Source organism: Syngnathus scovelli, chromosome 8 (assembly GCF_024217435.2).
Source record: "Syngnathus scovelli strain Florida chromosome 8, RoL_Ssco_1.2, whole genome shotgun sequence".
NCBI classification, from domain to species: Eukaryota; Metazoa; Chordata; class Actinopteri; order Syngnathiformes; family Syngnathidae; genus Syngnathus; species Syngnathus scovelli.
In genome coordinates, this window is record NC_090854.1 from 10,903,986 (window position 1) to 10,922,064 (window position 18,079).

The 18,079-nt window shown below is 41.3% G+C and overlaps 1 protein-coding gene across 2 annotated transcripts; it reads left to right on the forward strand.

Annotated features, from left to right (window-relative positions):
• The first annotated feature begins 280 nt into the window (after nt 1–280).
• epb41l5 (erythrocyte membrane protein band 4.1 like 5) lies at nt 281–17,575 on the forward strand. 2 transcript variants are annotated; one of them, XM_049727381.2, is made up of 26 exons: nt 281–451; nt 1,101–1,312; nt 3,161–3,265; nt 4,133–4,175; nt 4,293–4,371; nt 4,506–4,550; nt 4,652–4,704; nt 6,090–6,210; nt 6,346–6,433; nt 6,499–6,587; nt 6,707–6,776; nt 8,190–8,359; nt 8,691–8,797; nt 9,326–9,344; nt 9,878–9,923; nt 10,018–10,139; nt 12,697–12,848; nt 12,981–13,072; nt 13,174–13,308; nt 13,474–13,538; nt 13,850–13,972; nt 14,203–14,278; nt 14,377–14,460; nt 15,469–15,531; nt 15,659–15,798; nt 16,057–17,575. In XM_049727381.2, exons 2-26 carry the CDS (start codon nt 1,133–1,135, stop codon nt 16,124–16,126), a joined length of 2,337 nt encoding a protein of 778 aa, XP_049583338.1. In that variant the 5' UTR covers nt 281–451; nt 1,101–1,132; the 3' UTR covers nt 16,127–17,575. The 2 variants fall into 2 exon arrangements, with proteins under 2 accessions (XP_049583338.1, XP_049583339.1); XM_049727382.2 differs by lacking the exon at nt 15,659–15,798.
• The last annotated feature ends 504 nt before the right edge of the window (nt 17,576–18,079 follow it).

Consider the following 18,079-nt stretch of genomic DNA (forward strand, 5'->3'; position numbering starts at 1 on the left):
TTTTGTTTGTGACCTCGAAATGTCATGTGGGCTGTCGTAAACTGAGGATTAATCAATTTATTACAGTTAATGAGTTGAACGACTAAATGGACCTGTGCATTGTTCTATTATTTGATCTCAAAGTTTCTTTATTGACTGGAAGTAAATTTGCGTATTTGATAAAATAGCAAGGACTAAAAAGTAATGTATGTAATGAAACAAAAGAGTGCATGTCTCTTTAAAGAAAAATGCTAATCACGTTGTTGTTTGGGGTTTATCGTGGCGTCACTTCCGGGGAAAGCTTTGCCTCCTACTTTTTTTTTGCTGGGACTTGGGAGCGGAAAATCTCGCGCTGGGGTCGTGAGGCGGAATTAAATAAGAAGCAAAGTTCGAACACTTAAAATGCTTCATGTAGGTCTTCGCTTGTCTAAAATGCAAGCGGGCGTGCTTTGGATTTAACGGGGGAGCTTCGGTAAGTATTTCACGCTTCTTCATCCGAACCCTTCTCCAAATCCACAAGTGTCTCCACACAACCGGGCAAGTGTATCTGAGGTCCAGCCAAAGAGAGCTTCAAGTGGCGCTTCATTCATATCACCGGACTGTCCGACAGAAATGTTGCGCTCGCATTGCAATTGCGGGCATTGCATCGGCATTATTCATACGTATAATAATGCGCACACCTGTTGCTTCGCTTGCTACAGGTACTTTTAGGCCCCTGGTTGGGTAGAAATTAAGCTAATAATCTTTTTTTTTTTGTGCTTTCCTACTTACTACTAAATAAAGCTTTTAATGATTCCTAACATTTAGTTTGTGGTCTTGAGCGTTCAAGTCAAAGGTCAGGGCCCCAAAAGCAGCAAATTTAATTGCGTTGCCAGCCACCTTTGTTTAAATAATTTCTCCACTGTTTTTTTTCTCTGAAATGATGTAATTATATAACACATAATTTAAATGTATTGTAAATACACCTTCCTAATTAATCTAAAGGAGTAAATTGCTACACTTTGAGTGGCATTCATACATAAACACTTGACCTGGCCATCTATGTTGTACACCTGTGTCACATGACAAGATTTCTTCTGTATGCTTCATCTGTATGTTTAATACATTTATGTGGGATACAGGTGGTGTAGTGTGACCCTCCGCCACTCCCAGCATGCTGAGTTTCCTGCGCAGGACCCTGGGGCGACGCTCCATACGCAAACATGCAGAAAAAACGCGGCTACGGGAAGCCCAACGCGCGACAACGCACATCCCGGCTGCTGGAGATGCCAAGTCCATCATTACTTGCCGGGTGTCCTTGTTGGATGGGACCGATGTCAGCGTCGATCTGCCGGTAAGAATATCTCATTGTTGTACCGGAAACATGCTGAAGTTCAACATAATAGCATACAGGATGCTTTCTGACCTCATACCTTTGGGGATTTATAGAAAATCGTGGAAATAGTCATTCTTTTCAGAATCTGTCACTTATATAAACTGTGTTAACAAACGGACTCCAATTAGCTGGCGACTTGCCGGGGGGGGGGGGGGGGGGGGCGGCTGCAACACTCGTTCGACCAAAAGGCGCTCAAGTTACGTTTTAGCGCACCTGCAATCTGAATGAGGTCAAGTGTAATATCATGAATGTATCTGTGATTTATTTTGATCATGGAAATATGGCTAATTCTAAATTAAAAATAGTTGTAGTAGAGGGGTGCGAATGTTGAGCGCTGTGTGTTGTGCCCCTTGAAACTTATTCACATGTGGGTATGCATGCTTCAGTGGCTGATCAACTGTAATTCCATGATCCTCTCTGGACAACGTCACATGACCACGTCACATGACACTTGCAGCTCGTCACTCTTAACCCTTCTTTCAAATAGGAGGTTGTCCTTGTTGTTTCCTTATTTGTCGATCTCAATTCACAGCAAATGTTTCCTTTCTACAACATGTTTCTGGTATGGTGCAATGATTGCTTTTTGAATTGGTACATTTTAATCACTTGGAATGTAATAGAAAACTTTTTTTGCACTGCAGACCAGTTTCGAGTAAAGTCATATTTCAATGTACTAGCATAAAAATAAGAAATATTTTTAGCATCATTTAGCCCAGCTACAGCTCCTCCACTAGTAATAATGGCGCCTTAAAGTTCAACTAAAATCCGGTTCAGGGCACTGGTCAAACTCCAATTTGCTTTTGATTTGTGTTAACTGTTATTTATCACTCAATTTTTTACTTTTGGTACGTATATCACCAGCCTCTTTTTACCAGCCCACAGTCATGTTAACCAGTTTGTAGTTCGTTATTTTTGCTGCATGCTTGCAAATCTTTCTCAAAGAATACATACCCTACGCCCCTTTCACGGCGGTTTGTGTGATGACATGCCGAGGCAAAGCATAAGAACGGAACAAAAAAACTTGAAGCACTGTAACAAAGCATGGCACACATGCTCACACACAAACACGCGTGCACAATGAGGCCTTTGTACACCGTCTCTCTCCCTCCCGAAGGTACCGTAGGGGTGCACTATGCTTCCTCGGCTATGCCAACTAGCATGGGGCCGCCCCCCCCCGGAGCTGCACACTATTAACTTTGTGTGCGTGAACAAACTTTTGTCACTGATGATAGGTCATGTCCTTAAATTTGATACATAGAGCAGTTGAAAACAGATTCCAAATAGGATTTAATGCATGAAAAAAAGCAGTGCGTACAAAATGCTACAGCAATAATGTTACAGTTTTTGTTGCTTCTTAAATCATAAATTATGTTGGAATGGCCATAAAACGTCAGGTGATCACATGGAGTGTTCACTTTCCCCCTTCCCTCAGCTCCAGGGTGTCTGGGGCACTTAAACCCCCATTGCCATGGCAACACTGTCACCATGCCTCAAGTTGAGGTTTGGAAGACAAATGTGTGTGTGCGTGTGTGTCTGCATGTGAGGGAGAGATCTTCCAGTCCCAGGCAAAACACAGGCAGTAACTGGTACAGCCTTGCTGGAAACGGCAACTCCTATTCAGGCTATTTGGAAGATTTACTCATACCTGTGTTCAGTGAAACACACCAACACAAAAGGGACACAATGGGGAAGAAAGACACAAAATGCAATTGCTGTACTTGTGTGGCTTGTTTACAGCATGTTGGAAGAGGTAATTCAGCACTGAAAAATCTAACTACTCTTTCTTTTCTTGTGTGATATTGTCAGAAAAAAGCCAAAGGTGAGGAGCTGTTTGATCAGATCATGTACCATCTGGACATAGTAGAAAAAGACTACTTTGGACTACGCTTCATGGACTCGGCACAAGTTCCGGTTAGACTTTTTTTTTTGTCTGTCGTCTTAGCAACATGTCAGTGATAATAGTATCGGTGTTAGCCAATTCAATGTAGCCTACCACCGCTGGTTTGTTATGTACTGTGGTCAAAGACAAACACAGCCACCGGTGCACTTTCAATCATTTTACAGAACAAAAAAAGTATTAAAATAAAGCTAATGAGCACATTTATACACAAGCTGCTTATTCACCACGCAGACTGGCTAACAGTTAGCCACTTAAGACCCAGTTGAGGAATTTTGGAGTCGAGCCGAAAAATCAAACTGACTGCAACATCATGTTGTCATTGGCCGGACTAAAGGGATCGGTTCTGGCACTCTCAGCGAGTTAGCTCGTGCTCAGACGAAGACTTGTTTTTAAGTTGTTGGTGTGCCGGTAACCGTGGCTCTTTGCACCGATGCCCAGCGAACGCCATAAAAATGGAGGGAGGACTAACACTGGGGGAAGATTTAACAGAGGGAAGGACACATCATTTAGGGCCGGGAGGTAGTTTGTGAAAAGTGGGAGAGAAGGCAAAAAGGGAGGAATGCAGGGGAGAGGACGCCACGGTGCTCCGAGTTCCTCGCTCTTTCACTCACTCACTCGCTTACATGTGCTCCATCATAGTCAGCGGCCCTTCTTCGCCTGACTTCCTTCATGGCTCATAGAGTCGGCATGTCTAGCGTGGAACAAAGCAAAGTGGGTGTGTGGGAGGGGGCTGGGTCAAGTCTAATATATACCTTCTCTCTTGCCACGTCATTAGTTAAGTGTGTACAATCTCGTAAGATATAGTCGGTATGTACCGCACATTACCTTTTGTTACATGGAACATTGTTTCACTAATTGTTATTTTTTTTATGTTCCAGCATTGGCTTGATATTACAAAAAGTATTAAAAAGCAAGTGAAAAGTAAGTAGACAACTCTTCAACTCTTTTCCTTGACACATTTCTGAGCAAAAGCAAAAACAGTTTTTTTTAATGAAAATGACGTCCGCTTGTGAATTATGCACTTTTCACCTCTTTTAGTTGGCCCGCCATATTGCCTTCACATGAGAGTGAAGTTCTACTCCTCCGAGCCAAACAACCTGCACGAGGAGCTTACCAGGTGAGTTTACATATGAACTTTTTAGAATTAATTTGTAAAATTTGGGATGAACAAGCTCCTCTGCTTGTAACAGATGTTATTGAACTGAATTAATCACTACCCTGTTTCACGACATTATTTTATTCTTCTTTCAGATACCTTTTTGTGTTGCAGTTGAAGCAAGATATCCTCAGTGGAAAGTAAGCTATTTTCCTGTGTGGAGATATTTTCCCCCCTGCTCTGATTGTGGCATGTTATCTGAGTGCTTACGTTTTTCCCATTTGTTTGTGGATAATTTCAGGCTAGAATGCCCATTTGAAACAGCAGTGGAGTTGGCTGCCTTCTCGCTACAGGGTAAGTCAGCCAAGCAGGACTTAAAACTACTTTTGTCCACCAGCCAACCATTTTACGTGGTTTTAGGCTTTTAGCCTTAAAAGTTTGTTTGCTTCCAGTAGGTTGGCCCACATTCCATATTATTTTTTCACAGAGGTTAAATCTTTTCACCCCCTTCCACATATTGTCCTAAGGATCGTTACTAATCCGGTTGGTATTTTCGAACTGGAGAGCTTTTAAAAATAAAATAAAATAAATGACCCTATGTGTCATTTGAACGTGATCTTGGCAAGACTAACCTGGTGTCACAGTGCATTTTTTCAAGTGGATCAATGCGCTCTCTTTCGGTGACTCGCACAATGTTGGTGAGTCACCAAATCCCCTTCTTTTCGTGACATGGTCAGGATAACATGGAAACTCTCGCTTTTCAGTTTGTTTTCAGAAGTCGGAACACACCAAGCACCAATTAAAGTGTGCTTGCAAATACAGTTCTGTTATTTCCTGATATCTTTATGGTCTCATTCAAGATCAGAAGCTATGATCCGCTGTCAGCTTCTGCATCTTTGGATGGACCTTATTAAGCAAATGTATCAGTCCAGAGGAAGGTACAAAAAAAAAAATCCAAGGTAATAATTATACCATGGGGCGCACTACAGTCAACAAGTCAATGTTAGCACAAAACTGTCTGGCTTCTGTTAGAAAGCCAAACAATGTCTGGAAAAAACAAATTGAGCTGCTCGACCCAAATTGTGGTTATTCAAAGACACCTTAAATTGTACCAGGTGTTTGCTGACTCATTTAACACAGATTTATGGAAGTGATTCGTTCTGAACATATCCACATTCTCATTTATGAGTGGGTGTGCACTCTTGTGCAATTTCAAACAAAGATGTGTTTTTATTTCCCCTCTCAAAGAGTGGTTGAAACAAGCTTATATAGGTTATAGGTTACATTAAGTTTTCAAATGATTCATCTTACTCTCAAGTTTCAAAATTTTTAAAAAACTGCCATCTTCCAGATCCACTGTGTTGTTCAGCTTTTTGTGTGAATACGAGAGATGAGGGAACTTTGTAAGCAACACACACACTTCCAGAGTCACTAGAGGCTAAATGCCAGCTCATTAGTGCGCCATCCTCTTCAGTGGCCTCCTAATCCAGAACCCTCTCTCTGCTTTTTTTTTTTTTTCCCCTCTTCCTGTTGAGCGTTTTCCTTTTAGCATTCTCTTAAAAGATGGCTTTTTTTTTTTTTCCTCCACTCCGTCGCTTCTATGTCAAGGCTTTACTCCCTGTCAAAGAAGAGATTCTGATATTCAACTTTAACGTGACCATCTTTGTGCAATGTATGGCTATTTCCGTTTCCTACAAAAAAAAACACACAAACCGATGATTGTTTTTTTTTTCCCCCAGCGGAACTAGGTGACTGTGACCCACTAGAACACAATCTGGACCTGGTATCAGAATTCAGATTTATCCCTGAACAGACTGAGGATGTGGAGCTGGCTATATACAATGGATGGAAGGAGTGCAGGTTGGGTTCTTTAACTTCAGTGCTAAGCTATTTGACTCTTTCTCTTTTTGCCCACCATGTAGACCTTCATCGTGTACTATTAAGTGGCTGTTTGTTTCTGTAGCTAATGTATAATTCCATTTTTTATACCCTCAGAGGTCAAACACCAGCACAAGCTGAAATCAACTACTTGAATAAAGCAAAATGGTTGGAAATGTATGGTGTGGACATGCATATGGTTCAGGTAAGTGACACCTGTATATTCTCCTCTCTGGCCCTTTCTTCCACCATCCTTCTTTCAACACGCAGGCACGAGATGGCAACGAGTACAGTCTGGGTTTGACGCCAACTGGTGTTTTGGTCTTTGAAGGACAAACCAAGATTGGCCTCTTTTTCTGGTATGCTTGACTATGACCCAATTTGTTGGCCTGTTTGATTAAATGCCTCAGATGTGATGTTTTTTTATTTTTTAACCCTACCTCTTATTTGTTATACATTTTGCTTATTTTGTTTGTAGGCCCAAGATCACTCGCTTGGATTTTAAAAAGAGCAAGCTGACTCTGGTGGTTGTGGAGGATGATGACCAGGTGACTATGCACACGCATTAAAATAATTCCCAGGGGGCAAAATGTTCAAAGTCAAAGTGTAGAATGTGGGATATAACGTGTGTGTGTATGTGTGTGTGTGTTCCTATCAGCCTGCAGTGATTGGGGAGCAACCCTTGACAGATATGAATTTTTTCCCCTCTTCAAATTTCAGTCATACGTGCCCTGCAGTTTTCATTTTCTCTTAAATTATGCAGTATCAGTGCTTCTTGCATACTGCACCTACTATAATCATAATCATTCTATTTGGTCGTTTTATCTTCAGGGCTTTATGGAATCATTTTACGTCTTCTCAGTGGGTAATATTAGTCGTCATATTTGCGGCGCCCCTGAAAACCACTTACGTCTGTTGGCAGTCGCCTCACATGAAAAAAAATAAAAATACAGAGCTTTGTTTCCTAATAAAAGAAGAATAATGTAGTTCTCCGTTGGGCCCCCCTGTCCCAAAATAAAAATGAAAGTGGACTTGTTGTTAGGTTGCCCAGAGGCAAGTGTATATGTGGGAGCAGCAGAGCTTGTTTATGTCCATCCTGGAGGTCCGTGTGGGAGGTTAATAAAGAAGCCTCCTCTCTGGTATTTCTGGTATGCATTATCCACGCTCCCCAACACACACGCACACACACTGAACCCTTGAATAATGTATCATTTCCCGGTCAGTGCATGTATTTACCCATGCTTGGACACTCAGTAATGTACTAAATGTGGTGGCACCCTAAGTTCACGCTAGCTGACAATGGTCTAAGGAGGTGTCAATTAATAATTCTTTTTAGAGACAATTCATAGGCACTGCAGCGCTGGTCAGGTTTATTTTGTGATTGTCTGAAACACTTGTAACGAGTGTGTTTATTGTTTCTGCGGGAAAATTGTGTATTTCTCTATGTTCTTTTACAAGACATCCTTCACGCCTCATGTCTTAAGTTGAACAGAGGGAATGGCTCCTTCCTAAAGTAAAGTGCAGATTTGACCAAGAAGTCGCTCAGCGTGCTGATAGGGTTGAGTAATGAACGTGCACGGCCTCTTTTATCAGTCTGGCTGTAAATATGCAACTCAATGTAGACTGCACAGTGGCTTGGCTGAGATTGCTTAGTTCCTGAAAAGCTTTATGAGGTCACTTTCTAATGTTGTTCAAAAATATATATGAAATCAAACCCGCATAAAGCACCCATTGAATATGTGTTCATTATTAATAAATAAGCTAAATAATTGTCAATGCTATCAGAGTCATGTTAAAGTTAGCTAACTACCCACAATTCGCTATAGAGTGTAGATTCGTATTAAAATAGTATAACACGTACTGGTTGTTTTTGTCGTCAAGGAATAATGACTGCTTATCAGGATTTCTACACAGACACACTTCCTCTTTGTTACCGCTGAAATGTAATCCATCCTCTTTAGGGCAAAGAGCAGGAGCACACCTTTGTCTTCAGAATGGAGCACCCGAAAGCCTGTAAGCACCTCTGGAAGTGTGCCGTGGAACATCACGCCTTCTTCCGGCTGAGGGGGCCGGTACAAAAGAACTCGGCGCGCTCCGGCTTCATCCGCATGGGCTCACGCTTTAGATACAGGTAACACGCATAACGTACTTTATAATTATGCTGTCATCTTACTGCGGAGGCCCTATACTTAGTGTGTGTGTGTTTGCGCGTGAGTGTTTAAACATTACCCAGCCAGATAAACACTGGCAGTCATGTTTGCTTTAGTGGCGAGTTTGTTGGTACTGGAGAGTTCTCGCTCAAATGGGTTCAGAGTTCAACCGGGGTCATTTGTGTATGTACAATTATGAAGTGTTGTCAGGAAAAGCGCATTCAGTGTTTTAGTCTGACGATTAAGACTAAGTGGAGGGTTACGCTTTTCTGCTCTGTTAAGTGAAAATGTTGTGTTTGTGTGTGTGACCAGTGGAAACACAGAGTACCAGACAACAAAATCCAATAAAGCCCGCCGCTCAGCCTCCTTTGAGAGGAGGCCTAGTCGTCGCTATTCTAGAAGAACGATGCAGAACAGAGGTGAGTGCTGCAGTCAAGTGCTGTGTTGCGTTACGGACCAAAACAGTTTTGTAGACCAGTGAACACCGTGAATGTACTCCTCCAAATCTCAAACATCATAGACAGCCACACTTGATGATGATGACGGACCCTTTTTTTTTTTTTTTGAGAGTGGTGGTAGTTACAAGTTAACACATACTCGTCACTGGGCAGAAATGTCAACGCAGGACTGTTAATGATTCACTGTATTTGACCTTTTTTTTTTTCCCGAGTTGGAATGACTGTACAGTTGACATCTTCAATGATTTTTGAAAACAAGATTGGGTGGTCAATTTTGAATGTATTCAGGATTTTCTTAGTTATACAGTAGATGAACTGAATGTTGACTGCTATATAAAGTGTCTGTGTGGGTTTAAGAATATCCCGATTTTTGTTTTGAAAAATTATTTCAGAAATATCTTTCTTTGTATCTTTGTCACCGCCTTCCGTTCGACACTTTCAGATTTCACCTGGCCAAAAAGTTGACCATATTTTCTGTTTGTTTTGCAGGACACTTCAATCCTCAGGAGTGAGTTTTCTTACTTTTTTGTGATTTTGATATCAAAATGGAAATGTCGCTGTTACAATTATAACATTTTTTTTGCGTGGAATAATTGTTGTCATATCATTCATATTTAACTTCAAGTGGTAGTCCGTTACTCAGAGAGCAGTGACTCATATTTGACTCGCATTGTGGCGCGTGCCTGGCCGGATTATCATCCAAGTAGTCTTTTGTTTTAGAATTTACGGGTGAGCTGAAGAAATGGCGTCACCTATTTAAGTTATTGATTTACCCTTTAAATCAGACTTCTTATGACTTAAATGTCATCAGGTTTAATGGGCTGTACCAGCTTGTCACTGTAACAGTTTATGATCTGGCGTGTAAATGCTAAATATGCTTCAGTTCATGTGAGCTAATATAGTCTTCTCGCCTCAATGTTTTATCATGACGTCTTTGAAGCTCTTTAGTGCTAGAAGAGGGTGTAAATATTGGAGATGGATCTCCAAGGGCTGGCTGAATTATTTATGTAGATTGGAATGTAAATGTCTCTCTTTGCTCAGGGTTCTTTCATCGGGCAACGGATTGAACTCCAGCAAAGACAAGCATGTGAGTGCTGCAACTTCACTTCTTCAAGTCACTGCTAATATAAAATCAAAGCAGCACTTTTGAAAAATATGTTTTTGTTCCCCTCCTTCACAAGGTTTCCGCTGGTCGAGGCGCCTGGTCGGGTGTGCCGGTTGTGAACGTTGCTGCGCCTGCTTCTGTTTGTGGCCCGTTGGAAATAGAGCCTCTGCCCAGGAGTCCTGGAGGGGAAAAGAGAAGGTGGGTTTTTTTATTTTTTTTTAGCATTGATGTTGAAGAGCTGGCTTGGCTGAAACTGTCCAAAGGGCTGTGCAGAGAGGCACATATTGTCTGTGTGTCTTCTCTGGTTCTTACTCATGAAAAGAGTGTGTGCAAAACAAAGATTGAGCAGGTAAATGCATGTGTTCCCCTCTGTGTTCCAGTATTAACATGTACTGAGGAAAGGCCTAATATGGAAGGTCAGGTAGGTAAGATGCTACCTTAAGTGTCTTCTTTGTTGGTGGTGTTGCTACAGCTCTCATAACCTATGAATAACTGCGTTGCGTGGGGGCTTTTAATGATTTTTTACCTTTTGAAAATGTCGCTCTAAAGGTGGAATTGTCTCTTGTGATTACGCCGCTTTGATTCTTTTGATTAGCATGTAATGGCAACTCATTAACCGTAGGTGACTGTCGGTGCTTCGTGGGAGGCTTTTCTTGGGCATCAATTCAATGAAGTAGAAACGGCCACTGCCGTGTGTAGTCAATGGCTGACTCCAGTATGCATATCAATCTATATGAATATTTTCCATTCATGGAATCTGCTGCTTCATCTTCCGGCCGCTGCTCTCTTTGAATGAGTCATTTGTAATGACATGATTTCCTTCTCCTTGATCCCTTCTTCATTGTTCTCTATTGCTTCCTCATCGACATGCCATTACCTCACCTCTCATTACTCCCTTCCTGTGTGCCCCCCCCCTCCACATATTTATCCTTGTCACCCACCTCAATCTCCTCAGGTGTCCTCCCCCCTGCATCCTACTCGCTCGTATTTCATCAAAGCTCCTCACAAGGAGCTGGGCAGAACCCAGCACCGGACAGTCATCTCATCTTGGCATGAATTGGACTGCGCGCGCTCGCCTCAGCAGTGATTTCCTCATAAAAACTGTGGCAGTGACTGAGCTGCATGGCCATCAATGTATTAATGCCTTGAGGTTTCAAACATTTCACGTAGCTTTTGCTGTTTTTTTTTTTTTTTTTTTTGTGGTAGGCTCCCTAAAGTGGCTATCTTATTTTATACCTCATTGGACTGTTTTTGCCTCAGCTAGAGGTGCCCAGGCTGCCTTACTCCCGACTGAGTTCACATTTTGAAGTCTCATTCTGAAAATACTGCACTCATTGAGACATTCTTCAACCCTTCCATACCTTCCTTATTTAAAAAGTACACTATAGACAAAAATATGCACACATAATACCTGTACTTACTACTGCTACTTGCACTATGTTAAAGGTCTCGTGCCACCCATGTTTTCCAATCACCATTGTGAATATGAAATAGCATTTTTTTGTGTGCCTTTTTCAGATGAGTTTGTGAAAACAAATGATTTCTAAGGCTTTCTGAAAGCTTGAAATGTGTTGCTCACTGAAATCTGACTGTCTTAGTTGCTCTCACATAGTGTCATGCATTGCACGAATATCAATTATCACGCTGGCGCTGGTTATATGAGGTGGATCGATTGATCATTACTGTGTGAGGCGTGACCGGCCAAACAGTCTGAGCATTTCAACCTCTCGGAATCTTCTGTCTTTCATCTAGTCAGGCCTTTCTTGTCTCATTTTCCACAATCTCTCAACTGATCTGGTATCGGTGTCGGGTTCAGGAATTTGAAAGCCACGAGGTCACAAAATGTTGTGCTGAGATGCCATCATTCAACTCTATTTCCTATTACTCCTTATGGTTAATATTTCAAATGTTTTTTTTGTGTGTGCTTTTTTGATGGATAGAATTTCTAAGTTGCATCAGCATATTTCGTTAAAACAAAATATATGATGTTCATCACTAAAAATGACATAGAGGTATCCGGATAACCTTTCAATATGTTACTTGTGAAATCTGAAGTCGATATAGTTTGTTTTTTGTGTTCCACTTGGGAGTTCTCAACCATTCAACAAAATATTCAAAGTCAAATCAATCTCTAATTAAGATGCATATTCAAATGTTTTTTTTTACCTGATTACTGTATTTAAATGTAGTGTATAACTTTATGACTGACGATATATCAGTAATCCCGTCCTATCAGACTCCATGAAGAAAATCGAACAAGCATAATTTATTGACAATATGTGATTGAAGTGATTGTACCCTTTAATTTTCACATAAGCAATATTTTTCTCGTAAATGTTAAGTTTCTCTTGAAACAGACGATGACGTGATTTGTGAAGTGTTGATGAAACTGTTGTTTACCGTGAATACTTACAACTTGGACCAAAGTTGTTTATCTTTCTGAATAACACGCACGTATAATTTCGAGAGAATAAACACTGTTACTTTTAATACTATGTGACCACATATCTGCCAATTTGATTCTTAGTTTCATTTATCTACTTGTTGGTTGTTTTAAAATTTCATCACACACCATTTGCTCATTTGCAGATTTTTTTTGTGTGTGGATATCGTCGGTAAGTTGTCCAAATGCTGAATCCCATTTTAGTTTTGGCTGTACTACAGATATCACGGAACATTTTCTAGCACGTCTTGTATTTTCAAAGGGCATCAAAATTGATTTCATTTCTCCCCCTCCCATCTGGTTTGTCTATAGTTTAACCCTGGCTGGTGACCTAATCGAGACGTGCATTGATGATGTCCTAAGAACTCCTGCGGCTCCCGCCACAAAGGCCGTCGAAGAGGCGGGTGCGAGTTTAGCCTACTCTCCTCCTGGTGCCTCTGGCGAAGAATTAGTCAGCCTCACTGGTCAGTTGCTGAATAAACAAACACACGTACTGTTAAAAAATATATGGAACCTGATTGTAATGTTATGATTGAGTGTATTGTGCTGGTAAGCTGACACTAGTTTCAAGTTAACCCCTCCTTCCCTTCATGCAGAAACAGCAGCGCGTCTCAAACAACTGGAGTTGGAGAGCAGTCCACTCTTAGCCAAGAACAATGTCAACATCAATATGGTCATGAATAACCAGGTGGGTGCTGATTCTGTTGTGGTAAGCTCAAAAAGCTGAAAATGAAATCAAATCAGTGATGATGTTCCTCTCTTCTTCTTTTACCCAACGTCCATCAAAAGGAGGACATTGTGAAGCTCAAAGAGAAATGCTGTCTGAACAGTGCAGGAAGTAGCCCAGTTGTCACACCACTGCGTGCCCCAGACGACCTGAAGAGTAACATCCTCAAAGCGCAAGCTGAGGCCGCAACGCTCAAGGTGATGAACTGTAATTAATAATGGGATAGATGTCCAACCATATCATCCATTTTCTAAAGGGATTGTAAATTAGGGCCAAGCATACCCCAGACTGGTTGTCTACCTTTCACTGATCACATACTATACTGTGTAGATTTTTTAATGTGTTTTTTTTTTTCTCTTTAGGTTAGTTTGGAGGAACATGTCACAACGATGGGAGATAAAAACTGTAATCTGCAGGAAACCTCCAGGTATGGGTTTACTGTACTTCTGCATCTTTTTCAGTGGGCTGCTTTCTCGTCAACACGCTTATTTGAATGGAAGAACGCTCGATTACCGTCGTATATCCTGCTTCTTAATCTGACTGCTAAAGGAAAATTATGAGGATGAGGTCATTATGAAAAGTAGATGGAAGGGTAGAAACACTCGCTCACTGTCACATTTTCAGACTTGGGCACCTAACAAACTTTATCTGAAGTTGTTCAAAGACACTTTGATTCAACTCAGTCATCCATCTCTAATTCTGTGCCAGAAACTTAGAATGTGTTCCGTCTGTTGCCAGGTTGAAGTCGCGCACCGGCCGCATGGGCAGTAACTCATCTCTGTCCGTTAGCAGTCGCCCTGACATCCAAGACTCTTGGGAGCTCCTCAAGTCTTCTTCGATGGTGTCATCAGTAGGCACCAGGTCGGTGTGAATCTTTGACAGACATTTAAAAGAAGAGGTTGATTGGCCTCCTCAATTGAGTTGCTTGAAAGTGTTTTAGGTTTAAAAAGAATTGTTGCAGGGCGCTCCCAGGTTTGTGTCCATCTGTCTGGTTGGGAGTTGAATAGATAGAAAAAAACAAAACTTGAAGAACCTTTTGGTCTGTTAGAAAATGGTCTCCCATTGCATTTTTCATTTGTTTTGTTCCTCAGTGCTGAGAGGTTAGCTGAAGATTCAAACCCTCCTCCACCCAACGTTGTGGAAAGCACCGCACTCAAAGTCCTTCAGGTCTTTTTTTTTTTTTTTTTTTTCCCGAGCTCATTGCAGCTTTTGTCTGTTTCAATGCTGCTTCCAAGGTGTGCTAAAGTGTTTGTGCCACTTTACAGGTTAAAGCAGAGGAAGTTGACGTTCCTAACACGACTGCGCCACTGCCTGATAATTTGATTGACTTCACTGACCCGATCCCCGCTGTAAGTGTAATTTTTTAATTTTGATGGCGCACACTTTTTTTCAGCAGTAGTTATGGGACCTGGTTAAAGATTCATTTGGCCGCAGTTCCTATGCAAGCGCAAAGAAGATGCAAACTCCACACAGGAAGGACGAAACACTTTTAAACCCAGACGAGTGCTAACTAAAAGAACATCTGAACGTTATCATCAAACAGCTCCATCTGCTTGTGATGTTCTTTTGAACTCATATTCAGGCCTCTGATGCTATCGCTAGATCATAGTTTCATAGAAGCGGCCTTAACACGCTACCTCCAGGGATCTCTAACAGCAGTCCAAGGGAGACTTTCCCCAAGGCCTCACTTCTGTGAATTATTGGAAGAGCAAAAGGATAAGAGGAGGAAAATAATATCCTGTGTTGAAATTCTTTTTGATGCACCCACCCCTAAAAAAGAGTTGCTGAACGAAATGCTTGGATCAGAAGTTGCTTGGATGATCTCTATTACTATCTGCATGAAGTATTCTTTTGAATATAGCATCCTCTATTTATGTAGCATATCGAGGAATTGAAATTTCTATTAGTTGTGGACAAACCAGGAAGGTCGGAACTGAGCTTGCGACTCTTAATCTTAGAACTGTGAGGCAAATGTGCTAACCGCTTGTCCACCGTAGTGCCCTTGAGGCGTCAAAAGTACCAAAAGAACTGCATGTGCAATATTGGACTGGTTATCAGACATTAGCAGGAAAAGCCCAAACATATTTTTTATTAAGCACTCGCTTTCCAGCTGGATAAAACCTTTTCCTCCTGAATCTTTCTTCTCTTGAAGCTCTGAAGGGGGTGATATGATGTTCAAACCCCTGGAGGGAAATAAGTCGTCTGAAAACACACCTGCGTTGTAGCCAAACTCCTTTCTCCTCAAGCACGGACTGTCCGGACCTCAATATTGTCATGCTTAGTCAGATGTTTATGTGCATTTGTTTCAGTATTTGATATTTGCTCCAAAAACAAGCAAGTTTCTTGTTGTTTTGCAGTTACCCCCTGTGCAGCCACCGAAAGCGCCCATCACCCCTCGCTGGATCATTCCTACCGCCGCCGTGAGTGAACATTCATTTTCTTTTTCCCCCTATTTGGATGTGCTTCTTGTCTGTCTTAGAGCGCTTTGACTTGTTGGGATTAGATGCTGACCACCTTCCTTCTCCCCACCATCCCATTCTAATGCAGCCTCCCGGTATTTTTACTAACGGCCTGCTCGACCTTGAGCCCCCCGCTAAGGTCGCTGCTCTTCCCCCCGCGGATGGGGGAGCCGCTCTCACCTCAGCCCTCTCTCACCCCGCTCGCACACTTCACAGCAACTCCATGAGGTAAAGCCGGGTCTTTGCAGGACATACACCATATGGGCTGAGCTATTTCTCAAAGTAGTTTTTGAGCCTTTGCTGCCCCCTGTCGACGAAGCTGAAACTTGATGGAATGTGCTTCAGAGCATTCCCATGAGATGATTTCTACTCTTATATGCATTTCATGATCAAATCAAAGCATCCATTAGTATTTTTCCTGTCGCAAAAATGTCCAACCAATCTAGTGTTCTTATTTTTTATTTATTTTTTTTGTCCGCCTTGTAGCATTACGGATCAGCAGGCAGCCTCAGAGGATGGAGCCACACTCAGAGGCCTCCTGACCACTGAGCTCTAATCCCTACAAACGAGTCAGGGCAGCAACACAGCATACAGTTTTCTGACAGGACTAGGAGAGAAAGCGTCACCATCGTAATCAGGCTCAGTTTTAATTTCCAGCCCCACTGTAGTCCTTCATCCAAATAGCGACTGGTTCCATCCATTTTGACCCTGATGAGCAAAAATGGTCTGACTTTTTTTTTGGGGCGCCATCTTTATTTTCATGTAAGCCATTCCACTGGATGTCCACTGTCGGAGCTGTACACTGGAAATCGATATAAGACAATTATTTGAAGAGATAATAACAACGAGACTCTTGATATATTGAAATATGATTCATTACATTCCTTGAGCAGCCATTCTTCTTTTCTTTTTTTTTTTTTTTATCTAAAAGCCCCTTTTCGGCCACTGGCTAGATTTTTTTTTGTGGTCATTTCTACCAAGAGACACTGGATTACTTTTGCGCTACCAGAGCATTTGACACTGCCATGGATCACACCAGATTTTTTTAATGAGTTTATTTTTTTTCTTTTAATATATCACATGTTTTTTTGTACATTGTAGTATTAAAATTGATCACTTGTTTGACCCTTTATGATTAATCCTACCAACCCAACAATGTGAGGTTTTATTATTTTGACTGAATGTGATCCTGTCCATGATTTCCACTTGGAGCTTCTTTTTTGGGAACATTGGCTGTTTTTTTTTGTCTTCATTTTATTATTATTATTTTTTGGAACGAGGAATGTAACTCACCTGTCGTGTTGAGCTATAAAATGTCACCAGTGCTCAGAGGGCATGCCAGAGTTTTAGATAGCAAATTGCAAGATATGCATGACAATTTAGTAGAGAAAAGGAGCATTATATTAATGTCACAATTTGATACTGTCCTTCTTTTCACACCGAATTATCAAAAGACAGGTCAGTTTATCTTGCTTTTTCAATTGAATTCTCAACTATGGCTCTGGCTTGTTCATGTTGTTTAGCTACGACGTTGCCCTCTTGTTGATACTCAACCTTTCAATTGTGAAAATGTGCACGCCCTCCCCTCATGCCCCCACATTCCATTGCTGATTGTTTTACGTCACAAATATCTTAAATGTAATTTTATACCTGTGAATTGAAGATCTAATTCTATATTTTTGGACTATATTAATGACTTAATGTGTGTACGGTATATCACATTGATTCTTAATTAGTGTTTTTATTTTACTACCCCTCTCTTCATTGTGACGGTGTAGTTTATAAGGGAAGTTGACTGTTGTCCCAATTCGTGCAGTTATTTATGCGGCCGTTCAGTGTTCACATATTACATTTCCAAGTGTGTGATTAGGTCACAGGTGATGTATTCAGTCGGCTGTCGATGCACAATATGTTTGTCATCTGTCTGTGGCAATTTCGCTAGCGTATTCACAAACGACAATAACAGTGTTGAAGTCAATAAAACTGTAGGAAACAAAATGGATAACAGGGCCTGTTGTAAATTTTTTAGTAGCTTTATTACATTTGAGTAAAGCTTAGCTGATGAGCAGTAATCACTTTTTTAAAATTTGGTTTGGGAATATAAATAAAGATTCTAGAACATTTCATTGAACAAACATCAATCTACTGATTAACAGGCCATTTTAAGCAGATGTGTAAAATGTCATCACAGGTATACTTAACCCAACCTGCCACTAGATGGCAGCAAAGACTTGTTCCTCACTCAGAGGTTTCATTCACGCCACCGTGTCGTCCTCCCAGAAGTTTAGCAGCTTTCAAATTAACCTGGCCATGACCATCCACATCCTGTAGCTGATTATGTGCACATTTCAAGCCAATGTCATTCTCCTGTGATGCATAATGTCCGCTCTCCAAGCAGCACCTGTAAAGTGTTATGTTGCTGCATGGTAAGTAGACTAACGTCACTATGATCAAGAGTAACATCTGCTCATGTCTATGAACTGATCCATTCTTCAAGATTAGTGTTTCA